Below are 23669 nucleotides of genomic sequence, written 5' to 3' on the forward strand. Positions count from 1 at the left end.
AATTTCAGCTCCTCCAGCTAATAAAATCAACTGTCCCATCCAACATACAACACCGTATCCAGAGATTTCCAGCTCCTTGCCATGAAGTCCATTTCACAAGCTAACACTTCCGGACATTACAGAAATACAGCAAAGAAGGGGGCCATTCGGCCCATTGTGCCTGTGCTGGCTCTTTGAAGGAGCTATCTAATTAGACCCACTTCCTCAACTCTTCCCCCATTCCCTTGCAAATCTATCCTTTTCAAGTATATAACAGACCTAAAGTTACCACTTCTTTTGATCCTGTGCTTCTGTGTCCAAATGTACTGTTTAAATTGATGTGGTGTTCATAGAATGATAGACTGGTACAGCTCAGGAGGAGGCCATTCAGCCCATTGCACCTGTGCCATATATATTTTCTATATCATGCACTATCTTGTATATCTCCCTGGGGCCCTACTTTGTCCCATCTCGGGACAGTTTCTCTAGTAATAAATCAGTCCTCTCATCCCTTGGCCCTGCTGGGTCCTCATGTTGGACATTTCAGTGGTATTATCAGCTCGAAAAGCAATTGAAATCCACAAGAGAAATCATCCACAGGCCTGAGTTCAGGCTGCATCCAGCATGCCAGGCTTATAATAAGCAACCGAGATAGGGTGTATAACTCAAGGTGCTCCAAATACTGATACAGGTAGGCAAAGTAGAGCAGGAGAAGGCTCCTATGGAGCTTAAGGACCAGTTCAGGTCAGTTGGGTTGAATTAATTCAGAGCTCAGAAACAGACCAGTGTCTGCACCCAGGGAGTTTACTATTGGTACAAAGTCAACAACATCGTGAAACCTTTCTATCAGCACTAAAGTTTTTCATCAATTTGTAAACAGGGGGAAAGGATCAGGATGGATAAGAAACAAATCAGAGGGAGGGTCACCTCCATACATCACTAAGCCCAGGTCCATTCACACCATAGCCGCAGCACCAATGGTGTAGTTGCCATTTCTTCTCACGCTTAAGTATGAGAAACCAGACTACCTGGAGGCATAGCCCTAGTGTTCATCTAGCTGAATAGGAGCTGCACCATGAACAGCACGTTTATTATTGAAAGTCTCATCATGCAGTCAGGTTATTCTTTTCCCAGGTATTGAGACATTAAGTATTAAAAGGTTCAAATGCTTGTCTTTTAACAAAAGAACTAGCTCGAGGCATTTGACCCCGTCTGACTGTTGCCCCGAAATCAGATTGAATTAACAGTGCAGCCTGGAGCATATTATGTGAATTACTTGAAATCAGTTTTATATCCACTTAATCAAAATTAAACAATTCAATCATTTTGGTCAACACGTTAAATGAAATCATCTTTTTATATTTGCATGTGGGTGTCGCTGGCTAGGCCAGCATTTATTGCCCATCCCTAAGTGCCCTTGTTCATAGGGCATTTTTAAGAGTCAGCCATATTGCTGTGGGTCTGGAATCACAAGTAGGCCAGACTGGGTAAGGATGGCAGATTTCCTTCCCTAAAGGATGTTTTACAATAATCAACAATGGTTTAATTCCAGATATTTATCGAATCCAAATTCCACCATCTGCCATGGTGGGATTCGAACATGGATCCCCAGACCATTAACCTAGATTACCAGTCCACTGACAATACCACTACACCACCACCTCCCCTTAACGCCCTTAGTGTTTAAAGTCAGGGCATTTCCATTGTTACTCTCACCAAGTTTAAAGTCTTGTGTTATTAAATCTTCCAAAAGTAAAATTAGCTTTCCTCGTTTCCAATCTTTTGTGTGATTCTCTAAAGCTCCCAGATACCTCCCACTCTGACTCACCTCATTTCCGATGGTGTCGATCTTATGCTGCACTTGAGGTACCCACTGCCTGATGATAGCGAAGAGTTCAGGGATGGTCGTCTGGGGGTCCAACAGGATTTCTTGACAGGCTGGGTCATTTGGGTCAAAGAACGTGAAGGCTGTAGAGAAGAATATTTCAACCAATCACTGTGTTTTACTGATCTGTTGTCATGCAGTATTGAGCCAGGGCCAGAGGTCCAGGGCCACCTTTAGGACCTGCATCCCCATTATGTCACCTGAAGCTGCTGGTGCAGGGACCAGATAGCAGTATTTCCATTAATCTTTACATTTCTCTAGGGCCTTTGATGTGGAAAATGCCTCTCGAATTGGGCTCCAAGTAATTGGGATGTTAACAGTGATACGGAGAGCGTGGTCCAGGAAACAGGCTTCAAGGAGGTAGGTCAGAAGGGTTTAGGAAAGGATTTACAGAAAGAACAGGACTGGGTGTGTGACAGATGTGGGCAGCAGATATCTGGATGAATTGGGAGCTGGTGTGTTGGAGGTCGGGAAGTCAGCCAGGGGTCTGTTGTAGAAACTAAGCCTGGAGGGGACACAAACCTGGGTATGAGTATCAACTGGTGCTGAATGTGGGGACATGATATTGTGGAGATGTGAGTGAGCAGGAATGGGAATGGATTGGAATTGAAAGGGCATTTGAAGTTGAGTTCAACATCAGATAGTCTGGGCAACAGCCTTTAGAGACCAGGTGTGCTGGGGAACAGTCTATGGAGTAGCTTTGGGGAGTTTAAGGTCTTTCCAGGGTTCAACTGGAGGAAGTTGTGGCTCATCCTAAATCTGACAGTCACAGGTTTCTGCCAAACCAAAGACCTTTAGGACAAGGAACAGATAGTTCCGCACAGCGTGAAGGGGAAGCCACCTAACAGTGGCATGAATCTGCTGGGCTGCATGGCTGTGAATACTAGATAATATTTTCCCAGTGTCCTGCATCGATTGGGAGAATGAGAAAGAGAAAGTGACTGAGATGTTTATATGAGGGTCATTGGCAGCAATTTGGGCACATTAGGACGGGCAATATTGCAGAGGCAGACATGGGCATCCTGGCTGATGGGGGAAGATGTGGGACTGAAAGCTCAGCATTGGGTACAGTGCCAATTACAGTTCAAAACAGTTACCATAATCCTTGGGCAGTGGTGCCGGGACAGAGGGGTAAACAACTGGTTTCTTGCGTCTCTCTAGGACCGGGCTCTGGAACTCTGCTGGCTGATGTTCCTGAGGTTCTTGGTGCTCCTCCTCCGAAACAACGTCTGTCACATTTTCTTTTGTCATTTTCAGTTGTTTCTGAAAAACATTCAAATGTCGCAGTGTAAAATTCATCACCACTGGACCAAAAACAAAATCATTAAAGGGTGCTGCCTTTGTGAGAAAGCATCTGATAAATTTTTTGAGGGTTTAATTATAAATTCAAGATGCAATACGGTAATCTTGCCATAATGTCCCTTACAGCACTGCTGCCATATGGAAAATAGCATGGCTCTCAGGATTCACACACTCTCTTTAAAATACCATAAAAACTGGCCAATAAGTCACATCAGTCTATAATTTGCTTTAGGAAAGTCCAAGTTTCAATTCCTCAGCCTGTGTGGGTGTCCTGTGTGGCCTGTAGAGTGGGGATGGCGCAAGATGCTCGTGGCATTAAGGTCATTGCTAGTGTTCTCAACTCTGGTTGGACATCTTCCTCGAGGTTTCATCACATGACATCCCGCTGCCAACCACCCCTGCCACTGGTTGCCAGACATGTCCATCTCCTGGTATTCCCACCCTCCCACAGCCAATCAAGAAGCGTGCAGACATCTCGTTATCTGATTGGATGATTCAGTGGAGCAGCTCTTTCTGCAAGCAAACTCCAATATTTCCTCACAGTTAATAAAAGAAAGTGTTTAAATAAAATTTTTAAAATGGCATTATCTAGTTAATATTCCAATGATAATACCCCCTTGGGTGCAGCAGTTCCTCGGAGACCAATCTTGCATTGCAGGAAGCTGCAGGATAACCCACTGAAGGATCGCAATCTCTATTCCCAACCCAGACATGACCTTCAGAATTAAACTCAATAAATCTGTGGGTGGCACTAGAAAAAAAGGTCATGCTGGCTTGTAAAAACTCAGCTGCTGTATTAATGTTCTTCTGTGAAGGGTACCTGTCATCCTTAACAGGTGTGGCCCACGTTTGACTCCAGCCCTGTAATTCTTGGCGGACTCAAAGTCCTGTGAAGTGGCCGTTAGCTGCACAGCTCAGGGGCAGCTAAATGTGATCTTTCCTGCACTAACAACTCCCAAAACTGTTGGAAACACGTAAACTCAACAATAATGTCAAGTCTTCACTAAAGTCAGAGGGCTTTTACATGATCAGGTTGGTCAGGGAAGGGGTTAATTCATTCAGTGGGATCCACTGCACAGGAAGGGGCATTGGCACAGCAACCTAGACCTTCAATATCAACCTTATACGCTCCAACACTCTGCCAAGTTACACGCTCCAATCCAATTTGGTGGTTTCTCTGACAAATTAATGGCAACGTTGCTGGCTTAATGCAGACCAGACTTGCATGAAGAGTTAAACAATAAAGCTAATTAAAAAGCCAGAAGCTCAGCACATTTCTTACCAATCTGGAAATTGCCTGCTTCATAAATCTGGTTTAGAATTACTCTCAGTTGCGGGGGGCGGGGGGAGGTTGTGGAGCAGCTGAATGATGCATTTGTCTTTTACCTCATGAGCAAGGACTTGTATTTATACAAATCATTAATTAGCCACTTAAGTGCCTCAACTGAGGCAAGTGTGGGTGGGCTAGCTTAGGCCTCACCCATCCCAGTGTAAAACTGAGGAGAGGCTGGGGCGGGTGGGAGTCACAACATTTTACAGCCTCAGCCTGCCCCAACACCCCTCCAATTCTGCCTCTCGCACATCCCCAATTTCTATCGCTCCGTCACTGGAAGCCTTTCCTTCAGCTGCCTGAGCCCTACTCTCTGGAATTCCCTCCCTAAACCTCTCCACCTCTCGCTCTCCTCCTTTAAGCTGATTCTTAAGATCTATCCCTTTGTCCAAGACTTTGGTCACCTGTCCTAATCTCTCCTTATATAGCTGGGTGTAATTTTATTTTTCATAACTGGCTCCCGTAAAGCTCACTGGGACATTTTACTATGTTAAAGGTGCCGTCCAAAAGTTGTTTACAGGCAAGGAAATGTTAGGGTCCTAGATTTGACTCAAACACAAATTGATGGACTGAAAGTCTCGTCTTGTTACTGGTGTAGGCCAGATCTCTGGCAGCATTAAAATAGCACCAGGAGGAAAAATCAAGGCTTAAAGATCCCGAGGACTTTCAGCCTAGTTCCTGGTGACTTCTTCAAGCTACAAACGCACCCATAACCTGGTACTAATTTGCACTAGAACAGCAATCTCACACGGGGGATTAGCCATGGCTGATTGGTGCCCAATGTTCTAGCCCCTGCAGCTGTTCCCCCCTCACCAGCCTTTCCACTAACACCCCCTACACCTCTGCCCAACCCCCCTGGCCTCACCTCCCCACCCTGCCCCGAGACAACCCCCCGATACTTACCTGGTCCTGGGCTCCTGGTTACTCAGACTGTGGGTAGGTGCAGTCCCAGTCCTGTCCACAGCAGCTTCAGAAGCTGCATGGAGTAGAGAATTGAAGCAAAGGGCACAACTCCAACCTCCAGCCAATTAACGCTTGTTGGAGCATGAAATGGCTGCAGGGCAGGCAGTACCAGAGAGGATGTGTTCTCCACTGCCTTCTCCTGAAAATCTTGGCCATGATATTTCTAACACATCTTTAGTACAGAGAGAACATCCAAAACCATACAGGAGTTGAGTCTTATTACATTTGGACATCCCACAGTGTTTTGCAGCCAATGAAGCACTTTTGAATTATAGCGACTGTTGTAATGTTGGAAATGTGGCCACTAATTTGCACACAGCAAGATCTCAAAGAGCAAACTAATGATGAGCAGGTACTACTGATTGAGGGCAGCGGGGAGAACTCCCCTGTTCTTATTCAAAATAGGGCAATGGGATTATTTACAGCTGCCTGAGAAGACAGCCAGGCCTCAGTTTCTCACCTGAAAGACAAAAGTTTGTTTTAAATAAAAACAGAAAGTGCTGGAAAAACTCAGCAGGTCTGGCAGCACCTGTAGAGAGAGAAACAGAGTTAGCATTTCGAGCCCATATGACTCTTCAGAGCAAGTTTTAAAATTAATTAGTCAGTTTTAACTTGGCATTGACTCTCACATAAATCTTAGGGCTGACTATGTTCCAGTAAGTGGTACACTAGGATTTTGGTTTGTGTCACAGTTTTGAGTGGGTTTTAATTCAATCCCTGTGACACTTGTTTGAACACCCCTGAATTTTCAGAGCTTGGAGATGAGGCCACTGTGTGATAGAGGACAACTGCGTCCTAGGGGACAGGGAGGAATTGAGAGAGGAAAATAGTCAGGGCCAACCTCTGCAGAGGAGCACTAAATATGCCAAACATGTAAGGAATGACAAAAACAGAATTACCTGGAAAAACTCAGCAGGTCTGGCAGCATCGGTGGAGAAGAAAAGAGTTGACGTTTCGAGTCCTCATGACCCTTCGACAGAACTTGCGCAACAAAAAAACTGCGGATGCTGGAAATCCAAAACAAAAACAGAATTACCTGGAAAAACTCAGCAGGTCTGGCAGCATCGGTGGAGAAGAAAAGAGTTGACGTTTCGAGTCCTCATGACCCTTCGACAGAACTTGCGCAAGTTCTGTCGAAGGGTCATGAGGACTCGAAACGTCAACTCTTTTCTTCTCCACCGATGCTGCCAGACCTGCTGAGTTTTTCCAGGTAATTCTGTTTTTGTTTTGGATTTCCAGCATCCGCAGTTTTTTTGTTTTTATTTATGTAAGGAATGACTATGGTCCCAACTGTAGAGGAATGCAGCCTTCAAACTGTGCTGAAAAACCCAGCACTGAGGGGTTGGAGTCAGAAAACTTGTGCAAGGACAGAAAATGTAAGAAGAAAATGAACAAGATGGTGGCCTTCACCTTGACATGGGTCGGTACAAGCTCCTTGTAGAGGACACATCGTAAACTGCTCTTACAGAATCATATAGCACTGAAGGAGACCAATCAGTCCATTGTGCCTGTGCTGGCTCATCCACTTAAATCATTTCCCGACAACCTAAGAAGTTCCAGAACTACTCGCCATTAACCCAAAGCATAAACCTCCAGAATGTCTTCTACTGTCTGTTCCGTAGGGGAACAGTGACAGATTCCAAAATTCCCACTATAGCAAAGGATCAAAATGGCCCATGACATACCTCCAAATTGACTGAATTCCTGTGCACGGAGTATTTGGTACATTCTAAGTCACATTGATAACCCTGACTGGAATAATAATTAAAGCCAGTTTGAAAATTTGGGTCTCGCAGGGACTGTTTAGAATTTGGACCGTCTCAACCCCAGTAAACTAGTGAGCACGTGGCATGAAGGGAGTGATCGGGCTATTGTTTTGTCTCCCCCTCCCCGCTAACTTCTCACTAATTTTGTCTGGCCTCTCTTCCTGCTGCCCTTGGTGCATTGGGACACAATCCTATTCATCCTCCAGTACTTCAACAGAGTGACCATTACTCATTCTTGAAACTGAACCATGGGCAGAATCACAGCTAAGTCTAACCTGTCCTCTCAGCACTATCCGAATGCAGAATTTGATAGGTTTTTCTACCGCACAATTAGCCCGGGTTTTTCAACTTGTCCGTGAGATCACATGACTTCCAGGTTGAGGTGGGGGAGGGGAGTTTATATCTTGTGATGCACCGGACAACATAACCGGATATGGGAAAAGTCGGATGGCCCAGTGGGTCTTTCCCTGCCAGTCATTCCTTGCACTATCAAGAGCCCTTGATCACAATTAGACCAGCCGATGGTGCTAAGACTGATGGAGGAGGGACAAGTGTGTTTGACTGCCCATTAAACAAAATCCAACCCTTCTAGCTTCACCTGGTCACTGATGGTGGGGTGCTGGTAAAGTCACTGGACTTGTAATCCAGAGGCCTAGGTGAATGTTCTGTGGACCTGGGTTCAAATCCCACCATGGCAGCCGGTGGAATTTAAATTTAATTAATAAAATATAAATTTGAAAGCAATTTCATTAATGGTGACCATGAAACTATCATCGATTGTTATAAAAACCCATCTGGTTCACTAATGTCCTTATCGGGAGCGTGCGGAATGTGGAACTGAGGTCACAATCAGATCTTATTGAATGGCGGTACAGGCTGGAGGGGCCAAATGGCCTACTCCTGCCCCTAATTCATATGTTCGCATGTTCAAACTACGATAGACCTGTGGGCAAAAATTAATATAAAAGTGGCTTCAAATTCTGGTCTTTACAAATTTTAACACAATGGTTCACCTGTTTAAAATAATTCACCACTGGCTGTAATTTTGTAAAATTCTACCTTCCGAGCTGGAGAGTTATGGGTTCAAGCCCCACCCTTGTGCTCAAAGTTCAGGGTACTTGGTCCGTCAGCATCATTAGGACTTGTTAAACTGCTGGTGGACAGGTATGGATGCCACAGAAGGAGAGCATGGGAGTTCGCCTGGGTGTGTTGGACAATATTCCTCCCTCAAGCAGCCCCACCAGAAACAGGTTAACCTCATATCAGTTTGTGGGAACTGACGGTGCGTGAACAGCAGCTGTATTTGCTCACACAACAAAATTATTCATTGCTTCTGAGGATTGTTCAATAAAGTCAAATCTGCTGATCTGTTTCTGGGGAAACATCAGTCCTGTTCCCCTCCCCCATTCCATTATTACTAATCATTTAAAAGAAATCAATTAAAATATTGATCAGCCAGCCAATTAAAGGGAGTGATTTCTGATAGAAGGCCATTTTGACAGGTTATTAGGCAAATGTAAGAAGAACGTTCTGCTGCTGAAATACCTTTAGGAACGAGCCAATTACTGAGAGCTGGGCTCCATCCTGTAATTCATCATTACTGCCTATGCCACAGCAATTAGAAATTAAGATGAAACGTCCAAAGAGAAATCTCCGATTCCTCTTAGGATTTAAATTTCTTTTCCTCCTTGAATTGAGAAGCCTTGGAGGCAGGTGAAAGCTGATGGTCAGACTCTGAGTGGGCTGAATTCATGAGAGGAAACAAATCAGGAAGACATGATTGGGTAATGTGAGGTTGAGTTTACACACTTCCAAGAATTGGAGATAAGGATTCTGCAACTCAGATTCCAAAAAGAATTAATTAGAGTATGAGATGGTGTAATGACTCTTCATAGGAGAAATAAAGGCATATTTGTCGGTGAGGAAGAGCAAACAGAGAGAAGGGGAGAGAGAGAGAAAGAGAGAGAAAGATAGCAAAGCACCACCTATGGTTTCATTAACAAAATAGAAAAGGCTGAGAAATCTGACAGTAAGACAGCTTGGAGGTTAGAGGAGGGTTGGTCACCTGAGTTGTTTGGCTCTATGAATAATCAGAGTCTGCCAATTAAATTTTACAGGCCACTCGCGAGTGGGAAAGCAGGCAGGTGGACCTGTAAATACAGGTGCCGTGCCATTGGCAGCATGCCCGCTCCCTGCACGCCCACCCCCATTGTGATTTTACAAGCGGCAGGGGAGGTGTTCTGGCAAGGCCCAGTTGTGATCCTTAAATGGGCAATTAATGCCCACGTAAGGGCCTCATCCCACCGTTGATCTGATTTAACAGGCGGCTGGAGAGGCTGCCCCTCAATGTGCAGCCTGGCAGGTTTAACCCTGTGGGTTGCTGACTAGTTAAGATGGAGGGAGTGCCTCTTGCCAGGTGCCCAGTGCCAATCGGAGGCCTCTTCCACAGTTTTGCAGCCTGGCTCCAGCGAGATCCTGGAAGTACCTGAATGTCCGGGTCCATCGCTGAACATCACCTCCTTGGTCTACCTGCAGTACTAGCAGTGGCCACCACTCCTGCTGGTGGTGCTGTGCGCAGAGCTGCTGGTCTCTAATTGGTTGCTAGCTCTATGAGGTGGCACTTCCTCCTGAAGCCAGGCAGGAGTCCCACCTCATGCAAATTAAAGCATGCCGAGCCAGCTAAGCAGAGGTAGACTTGACCCTAACATTTACGCTGGGGTGCGGGGAGCCCTTAATCCAGCCCCATATCTCAGCCAATAAAACAAAGTATTCCGTATGCCTTAACCATCTTATCTACCATTCATGCCAACTGATCTGTGTTGTACTAAAAGCCAAAGTCTAGGACTCAAAGACCATCTCATTTCAAATTCTCAACATCATCACAAGGACAATTAGAGGCACACACTGCTAAAGGATTGAGTAACACAGGCAGTTAGAATGTCTTCCTTTCTCCTCTTAGACCTGGGACCGAGGCCAGCCTGGCCAGAGTGTGTCTTTGTGTGCGTTTCTGATTCTTTCTGCCAAATGTTGAATTCGAAATGAAATTGCCTGGCACCTTCAGTACTCACTGGGCACAAGTACACAGTGCAAAACGGCCTTTCATTTAACTGTGTACAAGGTTACTTGTTGTCACATGACTATGGCGTGATTCCTACTATTTTCTGTAACACGAGAGTCACAAACAACGTAGAGTTGCACTGTTCTATACATTAGGGTAAGGGGTGCTCAGGGATGGGTTGGGCATTCCAATCTGGATGCAGAGAGCCTTAGTAAAGGTCAAAGGTTATAGGTCCCTATGGGGTTGTATATGGCGCTTGTGTGAGGCACGCAGGGGTCGGTATACGTGAAGTGGCCACTTATCATCTGATCTTTTTCCCATCCCGATGCAGAGCTCATACATCTCTTGAAGATGCTGTTCCTCATATTTCAATTACAGCCTTCTGGACTCAACATTGTGTGCAACAATTTCGGGCCCTAACCTCTGCTCCCCCATTTTGTTTCCCTCACTTTGCTTCAGCCTTAAACTTGTTTTTCCCATTTTTGATTTTGGACAGCAGCTATTCATCATTCTGCCATTCATACCTTCTTTGGGCCCATCTTTTGTTTCTGTACATGTCCCATTACTACTTCCTTTGGCTCTGCCCCATCAATAACATGACATTTAATGGCTCCCATCTTCCGCCCCATCACCAAGCTCCCCTTTTGGTTTTTTAACCACCTGCCCAGCCCCCGCCCCATTCAACGACTTTAAAGCCGTTACATTTGACTTTTCCAGTTCTGATGAAAGCCCACAACTTGAAGCGTTACCTCTGTCCCTCTCTCCACAAATGCTGCTGATCTGCTTAGTGTTTGCAGCATTTTCGGTGTTTGTTTCTGATTTCCAGCATTTGCAGTATTTAGCTTCTGGCCTGGAATTCATTGATTAGCAGACAAGATGGAAAATTCTCCAATTCCCTAACACTGACATTTGGCAACAGAAAATGTCTCCTTATTTTTTTTGAAACCCTCCATTTCATAAAAGCTGTTCTCCAAATGAGCATGTAATTTTGATACCCCATCTACCTATTCCTCAAATCTCCTCCTGAAGGCACAGATTCATGTTGAGATACAGTTTCAAAGTTACAGGCTGGACCACAAGATCTTCAGCAGCGAATACCGAATCCATTCAAACACTGGGACGAGAGATGGGGCCTCACAACCAAACCCGGTACCATTATTAAGTAATCTCTCTACACACAATCTCTACATGTTGGAGAGCACTAGATGGTAATCAGGAGCAAGAATTCCTGTCAATATTTACTCTCTCCAAATCACAGCAGCCTCTTACACTGACCCCATACCCACCCCCACCACACCTCCACCCCTACCCCTACCGACACCACCTGCAGCACTTGGGTAGCTACTAACGTGGGACAGAGCGTGGCATCTTCCTTGTCTGCATGGATCCGTTCCATATAAATTGAAATTGAATCCCTTTCTTCAGGCAAATGCGACAAGAATATTCTCAACCACTGCAGATAACGCGATTTGAACATTTCACAGAATTTACCTTCTAGTGTCAGTCAGTATTTAATGTGCATTCATCACAGTCAATAACCATTTATAAAAAAGGGCACATGTTCAAATCAGATTTCACACTTTAACCATTAAAGTACTTTTTTAAAAAAGCCATGTTGTGTTTTACATAACCTAGGGATAGAAATTTCTAACAACATTATCTGCAAATCTCCCATAACCAAAAGAGTAATCAAAGTCTGATGGACCTTAGTATTTACTTGCAATAAGAACTTTAATGCTTTAAAATGGATCAGTCAGCTTCCATTCTGACCACCACACTTTAGGAGGGATATGTAGGTTCGCGAGAGGGAACAGAGGAGATTTACCAGAATGGTTCCAGGGATCAGGGATTTTAGCTACAAGGTTAGGTTGGAGCATCTGGGTTAATCTCCTCGGAGCAAAGGAGACTGAGGAGAGATTGGATAGAGGTGTACAAGCTTGTGACAGGTTTAGATAAGGTAGACAAAGATAAGCTGCTCCCATTAGCTGATAGTACAAGGACGAGGGGACACAGGTTCAGGGTTTAGGGCAAGAGATGCAGAGGAACTGGGAGGAAGAAGTTTTTTATGCAGTGAGTGGTAATCATCCGGAACTAATAGCTTACAAGGTGGTAGCGGAGATGATCAATGATTTCAAAAGGAAATTGGATGGGCACTTGATGGGAATAAAGTTGCAGGAATGCGGGGATAGATCGGGGAGTGGACTGACTCGATTGCTCTACAAAAAGCCAGCACGGACTTGATGGGCCGAATAGTCTCCTTCTGTGACTCTATGACAATGCCTTCTGACAGCATCTTAATGTATGTCACCTGACTGTCAAAATAATACATTGCACATCTCAGGATATAATACTCCTGTTATTACAAAACAGGACATCAACTGACTTAGTCTCAGCAAAGCCATGGGAGGCCTGATAATATTAATGCAGTTTCTGAGCTGATTTTGTGCCAAGCATTCACAGGAGGAAGGTGGGTTGACACCTGTTATTCTCCATATGTCATGTTCCTGATCTCAGCACGCACCATGGTGACAGAGCCAAGTGTAGACAAAGCATATCCCCAAAGAGGAAGGAGGAGAGGCAGAGAAATTCAGAAGTTCAGTGACCCTGGTAGCTGCTGGTGAACTTCAGAAAAAAGCAACATTTAAGAGGCAATCATCATCCAGGTTCACTAAGCCTGGGGCACGCTGTGTTGCACTGGAGGAGAGAAATTTACATTGAAAATTGGGGTAGGAGGGTGGGAGTAATTGAAAAATATTCTGAGAAGTGTGGACTTAAACCACGGTGCTGAGTCTGCTGTTCAGAGCTGAGGCCAATGCCAGAACAGCAATTTTGTATGCTTGGGAGAGGGAAAAGGGCCAGGGACATAGTGGAAAGGTGGGGGAGGGAGGAGAAAGAAGATGGGGAACGAGAGAGAGAGAGAGAGAAGGGGGAAGGGTAGGAGGAGGAGGAGAAGGGAGGGAGGGAAGGGGGGAGGAGGGAGGGAAGGAAGGAAGGGGGAGGAAGGAAGGAAGGAAGGGGGAGGGGGGGACCTGCGGGAACTGAGGGGCTAAAGCGGGACTGCAAGGAGAATGGGAATTGGAAGGGGCTAAGTGGGAATGGGGGAGGGGGCTAAGTGGGAATGGGGGAGGGAAGGTGAAAAGGGGTAAGGGAGGAGAAGAGGATGAGGGACAAGTTGGACATGGAGAGGGAAGAAGCAGGAGTGCGGAGAAGGGGAAGTAATCTCCCTCCCACAAAAACTTAAAATAGCTTCATTATTATTTTAAATGTATGCAGTGTGTGCATCTGAGCTGAAATAATTCTGGGAGCTAGAGAAAGAGAGTTCATGTTTAACCTTTACGAGGAGCCTAGTCTGGTAACACACGGCTGGTTTCTAGGGGAATAGAGGTAACCCTTTCAGGTCCATAGCCTTTTGATGACTTGATCAAAATGGACTACACAAAATGACTAACACACGGTGATGCTAATCAAATTCGTGAATCTTTCAAAAGATTCCACTTGAAAAGAAAAGCAATAAAACTTATTCAGTTTTAATGTGGTGGGGGTTCCTTTGTTGCTTTGATTATTTAGCCAACACAAAACACTCCGTTCAAGTCACCCGTACATTTAACATTTAAAATGATTATACTCCAATATATTACATTCTATCATATACTTACTGCACAAATGCATTTAATCAGAAATTTTACTATACATTCCAAATCGATATAAAAGCAGCTGATTACTTTAATAGTGAATGAAATTTTCTGGGGAATGTTAAAACTTTTTAGCATTTATTTAACTTGTGAAAAAAAATCTGTAAATGTTGTATAATCAATCTGCACAATCTGCCTATGTGCACACCACAGGATAAATTCCAGTCCAGAGCCTTGATTTGAGATTTGGAAAAACACTATTTAAATACACACACACACACTACAATCTTTAATGATATGAAAGGCTTCTTTTTCATTTATCTTTGCTTTGGGAGACTTTGTATCCTTAACAATGTAAAATAATATTTATTGAAAGTCCATCTTAAATAAGCGACAATCATCAGAAACACCGTTAGGAAAAACGTGTGATACTAATATAATTCAACATGCATTATTGATCGGTGTTCTGCTTGTTTTGCCATTTTTGTTTTCAGCTCCCTCTCATTCAGCCGAGGATGCTAAACAATAGAGAGGCCAAACAGCAGCAGCCTTGCATGAATTGCAATCTGCGTCACCGAAACGGTACAAGACACCGCGGAAAATAACATGTAACCAACCCAACATCCCTGGTGTGGAGTATCAAATGTTACTACTTTTGATTCCGTCTATTCGTCAACGTTAAACTGGAAGGAAAACAGCAATTAAAGGAGCGGCCGCGTCCCTGTCAAAACACCATTTTAAACGTGGAACCAGCGCCCTTTAAATCCCGAGAAATTCGCAGCGGCTGTAACATTTTATTGCATTTGTTGCTATTTTATCAGTGTTGCCCTGCGGACGGATTGCTACATTTAGAGGCACGAACGATTTCGGCAATTTCATGCAATCCTACCAGAGTGGCTCAGCTCCTCCGTCTGCCTGGTGCTGTTCCGATGGGTTTCGTTATAAAGTCATTGAGCAGCAGCTCAAGATTGTGGCTAGACCGTCACCGTCTGCGTCACACAAACTCCTTCAGGGCTCAAGACTCGTTCAATTGATCAGTCAGTACTGCACCCGAGGCTGGAAATTCTAGAAAACGGTTTCATTCAAGTGGTACTGACTGCAATGAGAACCAATATTCAAACCGTTAAATACATCCTCCCTCAAACTGAGGCGTGATCGCTTGAGAAATTTAGTGCACAATCGCCTGCTCAATAATGAGTTTATGAAAATAAACATATTTTCAGAATGTTTATAAAATTAAATTCGTGGTGCAATTTTAACTGATCTTTTCCCTCCAAGAGGAAAACAATCCCTTCAAAAACACGTTCCTAGAATAATAAACCTACATCCGTTAACTATAAAAACAAAAAAAAACTGCGGATGCTGGAAATCCAAAACAAAAACAGAATTACCTGGAAAAACTCAGCAGGTCTGGCAGCATCGGCGGAGAAGAGTTGGCGTTTCGAGTCCTCATGACCCTTCCATTAACTATTCAATTTGGTATCTTGGGTTTGCATTTCATTTTTAAATTATTGTAAGTGCCTGTAGTGTCAATGACTATGTATATGGCCTGTCAAAACTACTATCCCCCTCCTAAAAAAATACACCCTAGACCCCTCAGTCCTTTAAAATAGATCACCCTTTTTCCAGTTTCTCTTCCTGCCAGCAAGTGTACTTTTTACACCTTACATTCTAAACTTCCCCCATGTTTACATCAAACCCTTCAGACCAGCTGCCTTTAATCTAATTAAGTCTCTTTCATACACATACGGACACAGATACTACTATTTTACAATAAATTCCAATAACATTATGAGAATTATTATATCTTCCTGACAATATTAATATACTATCCCCAACACCATAGGCTCTTATTTTATTAAGCAGCCTTATGTGCGGCACCTTATCAAACACCTTTTGGAAGTCCAATTACTTCTACTGATTCCCCTTTATCTATCCTGCTTTTTACCTCCTCAAAGAATTCTAATAAATTTGTCAGGCATGATTTCCCCTTCATGAAGCCATGTTGACTTTGCTGGATATATTATGTATTTCTAAATGCTCTGCTATTACCTCCTTTATAATAGACTCCAACATTTTCCTCAAAGACAGATGTTAAGCTAATTGGCCAATAGTTACCTGTTTTTTTTTGTCTCCCTCCTTTTTTAAATAAGGGTGTTACATTGGCAGTTTTCCAATCCTCTGGGATTTTTCCAGAATCTAAGGATTCTTGGAAGATTGCTAACAGTACATCCACTATCTCTGTAGCTACTTACTTTAACATCCTAGGATGCAACCCACCAGGTCCTTTAGCCCCATTAGTTTCCCTACCTCCAGTGGTGGTTATTGTATTTATTTCCTCCCCCCACTTTTGCCCCTTGATTATTTAGTATTTTTGGAATGTTATTAGTGTCTTCTACTGTGAAGACTGATGCAAAGTATTTATTCAACTCCTCTGCCATTTCCTGGTTCCCCATTGTTATTTCCCCAGCCTCATTCTCTAAGGGGTCTATGTTCACTTTGGCCTCTCTCTTCCTTTTTATATATTTAAAGAAGCTCTAACTGTCCATTGTTATATTACTTGCTAGTTTACCCTCAAAGTTTTTTTCCTCCCTCTTTATTATTTTTTGGTCATCTTTTATTGTTTTAAAAAATTTTCCAATCCTCTGGCTTACCACTAATCTTTGCCACATTGTATGTTTTTTCTTTCAGTTTGATACTATCCTTAACTTCCTTGGTTAACCATGTTTGGTTTATCCCCTTCCTAGAATCCCTCTTCCTCACTAGGGTATATCTTTGTTGTGAGTCATGAACTATTTTCTTAAATGTCTGCCATTGTTCATCAGCCGTGTTTTCTGCTAAATTCCTTTCCCAGTCCACTCCAGCCAACTCTGTCCTCATTCCTTTGTAATTTCCCTTATTTAAGTTTAGCACAGTTGTTTCCAACCCAAGTTTCTCACTCTCAAACTGAATGCTAAATTCTACCATGTTATGGTCACTGTTTCCTAGGGGATCTTTTACTCTGAGATCATTTATTAAAACTGCCTCATTACACATTACCAGATCCAAAATAGCCTGATCTTTGGTTGGATCCACAACATATTGTTCTAGGAAACTGTCTTGAATACACTCTATGAATTCTTGCACATGGCTACCTCTGCCAATTTGATTTTCCCAATCTACATGAAGATTAAAGTCACCTATGATTAATGTACTGCCTTTGTTACATGCCTTCATTATCTTCTTATTTATTCTCTGTCTTACATTATAGCTACTGTTAGGGGGCCTATAGACTACTCCCACCAGTGTCTTCTTCCCCTTGTTATTTCTTACCTCCACCATATGGATTCTACATCTTCCGGTCCAATTTCATTTCTTACTATCGTACTTATTCATTCTCGTACTAACAAAGCTACCCCACCACTCTTTCCTCCCTGCCTGTCCTTTGGAAAAGTCACATACCCCTGAATATTTAGTTCCCAGCTTTGATCTCCTTGGAACCATGTCTCCATAATGGCTATAGGATCATACCGATTAACCTCTATTAATGCCGTTAATTCATTTATCTTCTTCTGAATATTATGTGCAGTTAAGTAAAGGTCCATTAATTTTGCCCTTTTTTACCATTTGTTCCCCTTTGACCCTATTTGCTGTTGTTTTTTTCCCCCATTCACCCTTCACCCATGTGCTTATTGACCTCCCTGGCTCTTGATCCAGCATTACCTTGAATTTAAAACTTTAATTTGAGTTCAAACCTCTTTATGGCCTCACCCCTCCTTATCCTCAGCCCTACAGCCCTCCAAGAACTTTTCATTCCACCAATTCTAGCATCTCGTCCTCTGATTTCCTTTGCCCCACCATCAATGGCCAACATCCTTCTTGGCCCTGAACTCTATAATTCCCTTCTTAGACCTCTCTGCCTCATCATCTCTCTCTCCTCCTTTAAGACAATCAGTAGAACCTGCCTTTTCTTTACCAAGCTTTTAGTCATCTGTCCTAATAACTCCTCATGTGATTCAGTGTCACCTTTTATCAGCTAATGTTCTTGTGAAGCATCTTGTGATGTTTTACTATGTTGATGACACCATGTAAATACAAGTTGTTGTTGTTGTACATACAGAATAATTAATTAACTGCAACAGATTATAAATATATAATCATTGATTATTTGACTGTAACAAACTGTAAATACAAATTAATTTATCATCACATTATAACAGTCTGTAAAAATTGAATAATTCATTAATCAGAAGACTGTAAATGTGGAATAATTCATTAACAATAACAGGCTAAATGTGGAATAATTGATCATTTAACGTTGACTTGCAAATATTGACCAATCAATTATCTAACTGTAACAGATTAAGAATTGAAGTATTCATTAACTATGACTGTAAGTGTGTAGTAATTCAATATCTAACTGTAACTGTGTACAGATCGTATACATGAAGCCTAAAACGAAAGTGTGACAGTTGACATAGCAAAATTAAATGCAATATATTGACACTACAATTTACATTGTGATTGACAGAAAACTAACCAAAATTTATAGCAATAGAAAATAATGTTTGTAGATCTCTTTGCTACATACTATCTTTAATAACATGTACTGGATACTATAGAATGTATAGAAGGTTCTTCAGTATTGGATCATTGTTTTAAATCAGTGATTATCAGGGAAAATGGAAACGGCTGGGAGATTCTAAACTGAAAGCAGATGGAGAGGTCTGTAATGAATGATTATCATTCATTGCATGGTGACCAATTGATACTTCCTTTCTGACAAAAGGAGGTTTCCTTGGTTCCCCTTTTTTTTTGTTCTGCAGTTAGTAAGTGACCTGGTAGGTAGTCGTTGGCATATAATGCCAGTGTCCTGCTACTTGACCCAAGTTATTGTTCTTCATTTGTGAGTCAAGACACTTGGGTGCTTCCCGCTTCTTGAAATCACAGTTGACTCCAATTATGTCCTCATTCAACATCCACAAGTTTTCCAGCAGCTGTCATTGGGGATCAAAAGCAGGAACCCTGGCTGATGCTAAACTTCACTAACCCAGATCATTGAACCAAACCAGGTCAACCCAATTGCTATCCCAGTTGGGATCAGCGATTGAACTTTAGGTGGAAACATGAAACTGCTTGAAATACTCAGCGGGTCAGACAACATTTGTGGAGAGAGAAACTGAGTTAACATTTCGGGGTCAATGACCTTTCACCAGAACTGGAAGAAGTTAAGAGATTTCATCATTTATAAGGAAATATGGAGAGAGGAAAAAGGAATGGCTGTGGGGAAAGAACAAGGGGAAAGGTCTGTGATAGGGTGGGGGATGGGAATGATTAAATGACAAAAAGGATATGGTAAAAAGCAAGGGAGTGGTAATGAATGGATGAAAAGGTAGATGCTGACAAAAAAAGGCTTATTATGGCATCCTTATTATGGGCACCTTCTTAATGTTTTATGATGCAGTAGTGATCTGCATTAGGGAGGACCTCTGCTCATTTCTCCATGCCTCATGGTCTTACGTTTTCCTCTTCAGTTGCTTCTAGGAGCCTCCCATTTTCAATTTCGATGAGCAATAAGACTAAGGAAAAGAGTGCATGAGGTGGCTTCCCGTTGCCTTCCTCATGTGTGCTTAAAGGAAACACAAGTCCTCTTCCCAAAGAATTATCCGACTGTAAGCAGCCATTGTCCTTCGACGTTCTAGCTCTTCTGCCATCACCAACAACAATCTGCTGGTTCCACCATTGGCCATGGCTCATAACCCTGAGCATTGTACCCTTACCTGGGCCTAGGGGCAACACACAAAAGGGCAGGGACGAAGACCCCCCCCACCCCCCCGAGATCTGAAAAGACCTTGCTATCCTAATGCTGGGTGTGGAAACGTGGTGGTCTGTCACTGAGGCTGCAGTTTTGTTATGACTATGTTTTGCGCACAGAAATAACTCCCGCTAATTTTACATAATCACATTAGGTGCATAAGGAGGCCATTCAGTCCATTAAGTCTGCACTGGATCACTGAAAGAGCATTCCACCTAGTCCCACTATCCTGCCTTATCCCCATAATCTTGCACATTCTTTCTTTTCGGTAGCAATCCAATTCCCTTTTGAATACCTCGATCGAACCTGCCTCCACCACCCTCTCAGGAGGTTCATTCCAGACTTCAAATGCCCTCTGGGTCAAAATGTTTTTTTCCTCACATCACTTTTACTCCTTTTAACAAGTATTTTGAATCTGTGCACTCTCTTGAGTGGGAACAGTTTCTCACTATTTACCCTGTCTGTACCCCTCAGGATTTTGAATAACTCTATCAAGTCTCCTCTCAGCCTTCTTTTCTCTAAGGAAAACAGTACCAACTTCACCAATCTATCCTCATAGCTACAGTTCTTCATTCCAGGAATCATTCTTGTGAATCTCCTCTGTACTCTCTTCAATGCCTTCACATCCTTCCTCAATTTTTGTGCCCAGAACTGGATGCAGTGCTCCAAATGAGGTCTAATTAGTGCCTTATACAAGTTCAAAATGACCTCCTAATTCTTGTACTCAATGTCCCTATTAATAAAACCTAAGGTACTATGTGCTTTATTAACTGCTCTCTCAACATGCCCTGTCATCTTCAATGACTTATGTACACATACACCAAACAAAAACACTTTACCAAAGTCATAATGTTCTGAAATGAGCAATGTTTCTTTTTTGGGGAGTGGGGGGAGTAAAAATCAAAAATTGATTTAAAAAAAACGTACTTAGCATAGCAATCAGGACCATTGCTGTGCACTGCCACGATACTGAGGGTAACCATAGTGCTAAGCTGCCAATACTAAACTGTATTCTGGCAAGTAAGACAAAGAGACTGAGAGGAATGCGAGGTTGGCTGGGGGGAGGCGGGGGGGGGGTTGGTGGTTGGGAGGGTTGGGGTGTTGCGTGGGGTGGTGGGGTAGGTGGAGTTTGAAGGAGGTTTAGCTCAGACTGCTTTCATAGACTTCCTCCCCATTGATGCAAAAAGAACATTGATTTGTAGTAGAGCTAATAACAGTCTCTAAGCTGCAGGAGCAAAGGAAACCATACACAGTGGCAGCAGTGTGTACCATCTACAAGAAGTATTGTAGGAACTCATCAAGCCTCCTTAGGCAACACCTTCCAAACCCACAACAACTACCATCTAGAAGGACAAAGGCAGCAGACACAAGGGAACACCACCACCTGCAAGTTCCCCGCCAAGCCATTCACCATCCTGCTTAGAACTATATCGACATTCCCTCACTGTGTTAGGAAATAAAGATAGTTTAAGTAAGTTATACTGGTATTTGTCATAGAGTTATACAGCACAGAAACAGGCCCTTTGGCCCATCGCGTCCATGCTGGCCATCAAGCACCTATCTATTCTAATCCCATTTTCCAGCACTTGGCCCATAACCTTGTATGCTGTGGTATTTCAAGTGCTCATCTAAATACTTCTTAAATGTTGTGAGGGTTCCTGCCTCTACCACGCCCTCAGGCAGTGTGTTTCAGATTCTAACCACTCTCTGGGTGAAATAAACTTTCCTCCAATCTCCTCTAAATCTCCTGCCCCTTACCTTAAATCTATGCCCACTGGTTATTGACACCTCTGCTAAGGGGAAAGGTTTCTTCCTATCTACCCTATATATGCCCCTCATAATTTTGTATACATCTATCAGGTCCCCCCTCAGCCTTCTCTGCCCTAAAGAAAATAACCCCAGCCTATCCAGTCTCCCTTCATAGCTGAAATGCTCCAGCCCAGGCAACATTTGGTGAATTTCCTCTGCACTGTCTCCAGTGCAATCACATCCTTCTGTCATGAAGCAATATTAATGTACATAATGTTATTGGAAATTATTTTTAAATTTGATTTGTAGTAGGGTCTGTGCCTACGGGTGTGCATGTGTGTGTGTGTTTTAATTGGATTAAAACCAGCTAGTCTGGGTGCTTTGATGTATAATAGTTTGAGATGTTAATTAGATAAACATAAGCTAAAAGGCAAAGAGTATATTTGCATTTGTTGAATAGGAGACACCAAGGAATATATTACTAATAAAATTGGTGCTATGAAAGGGGTTTTATTGGTAGAAGAGGTGGAGTTCAAAGTCCTAGTGATACAATGAGAATTTACATTCAAAGAGAAAGCTAGGTGTAACCCAAGAGGAGTTTGTATGTGCAGGTCAGAAGCATGTAAGATTTAAGCAGCCTGTAAGCCCTACAACTGTCTGCAAAGGAAACAATTTGAAAGGAACCTCATTTTGAATTCATAAAATCAAATGTGCTTTGCATGGTGTCTGTTTAAAGCCTTTGAGTTGTTATTGCCTCGGTCAAGGTTTACCTGGGAGTGATTAATTTGGGGATTTGTTTAAAAGTTATTATGGTAGTAATTTATAGACATGTGGATGTGTTTAATTAGTTGTTAAATCAATAAATGTTTAAGTTAGTTTTATATAAAAAAAACCTCCTGAGGCTTGGTGGTTTTATTTCTGAATTCTGAGATGCATCTCAAACATACCAATTGAAAATATAGGTTATGACAATAGTTCAAGTTTCCCTCTGGGATTTAAACAACTCAGCCTTTACCAACTGCTGTGTCATAACACTTCCTATAGTGTGGTGACCAGAACTGCACATGGTACTCCAGCTGTGGCCTAACTACATATTATACAGCTCCACCATACCCTGCCTGCTCTTATATTCTATGCCTAGACTAATAAAAGCAAGAATCCCATATGCCTTCTTAACCACTTTATCTACCTGTGCTGCTGCCTTCAGGGATCTATAGACAGGTACACCAAGGTCCCTCTGATCCTCTGTACTTCCTAGGGTCCTACCATTCATGGGGCAGGGTCTTCTGGTCAGTGAGTGGGGGCGGGGCCTGCTCACCGACGCGTAAAATGACGCTGGATGACATCAGGTGGAACTCCCGACGTCATCCTGCATCACTTCCATTTTCAGATCAGCGGGGGCGCAGCCAAGTCAGCTGCGCACCCGTCGACCTGTAAAGTGCCTATTGAGACCATTGAAAAACCAATTAAGGTCATTAATGACCTGCCCGGCCGACCTTAAGGTTGGGCGGGCAGGCTGGGAGCACTGGTGAGCTTCAACAAAAGCATGAAACCTCATCCATGGGCGGGATGATGTTTCATGAGGGTATTTAAACTTTTATTAAAGGTTTCAATAAAAGTGATGGACATGTCCCAACTCATGTGACAGTGTCACATGGAGGGGACATGTCAGGGAAATTTTTTTATCATTTGTATTACAAATTTTAATTCCGAGCCAATCTCCCCGAGGCAGCACTTAGCCTCAGGGAGATCTGTGCGCTCTGTTGCACACATGCACAAAAGAGTGCACACCCAGCTCAGGAAACCCCCCCCCCCACCCCCCCCCCCCCCCCCCCCACCACCCACCTCGCCTACACAGAGAGGGCTTAACGCTTCTGAGCATATGTCAAGCTTGGCAGGCCTTAATTGGCCCACCCACATAAGATGGCATTGCACCCCCGATTGGGGGCACTGATCAGAGATGCGCCCACCTGGTTCCGCACTTTCCCCCCAGTGGGGGGAAAATTTTTCCCATTGTGTATTCTCTTGCCATGTTAGTCCTCCCAAAATGCATCACTTCACACTTCTCAGAATTAAATTCCATTTGCCACTGCTCTGCCCACCTTACCAACCCATCTATATTGCCCTGTAATCTAAGGCTTTCCTCCTCACTATTTACCACACCACCAGTTTTCTTGTTGTCTGTGAACTTACTGATCATACCTCCTATAT

The 23669-nt window shown here is 43.2% G+C and overlaps 1 protein-coding gene across 4 annotated transcripts in view; it reads right to left on the reverse strand.

Annotated features, from left to right (window-relative positions):
- Positions 1-23669, reverse strand: part of clip3 (CAP-GLY domain containing linker protein 3) — a 183199-nt gene that overhangs the window by 71707 nt on the left and 87823 nt on the right. For 3 of the 4 annotated variants that reach the window (XM_041179232.1, XM_041179233.1, XM_041179234.1), the window contains exons 4-5: positions 2962-3127; positions 1808-1947 (exon numbers count right to left, since the gene is read on the reverse strand). In XM_041179232.1, coding sequence (XP_041035166.1) covers positions 1808-1947; positions 2962-3127 — 306 coding nt within the window. Of the gene's footprint in view, positions 1-1807; positions 1948-2961; positions 3128-14804; positions 15012-23669 lie in introns of all 4 variants that reach the window. The other variant, XM_041179235.1, reaches the window with a different exon arrangement.

This window comes from Carcharodon carcharias, chromosome 34 (assembly GCF_017639515.1).
Source record: "Carcharodon carcharias isolate sCarCar2 chromosome 34, sCarCar2.pri, whole genome shotgun sequence".
Lineage (NCBI taxonomy): Eukaryota > Metazoa > Chordata > Chondrichthyes > Lamniformes > Lamnidae > Carcharodon > Carcharodon carcharias.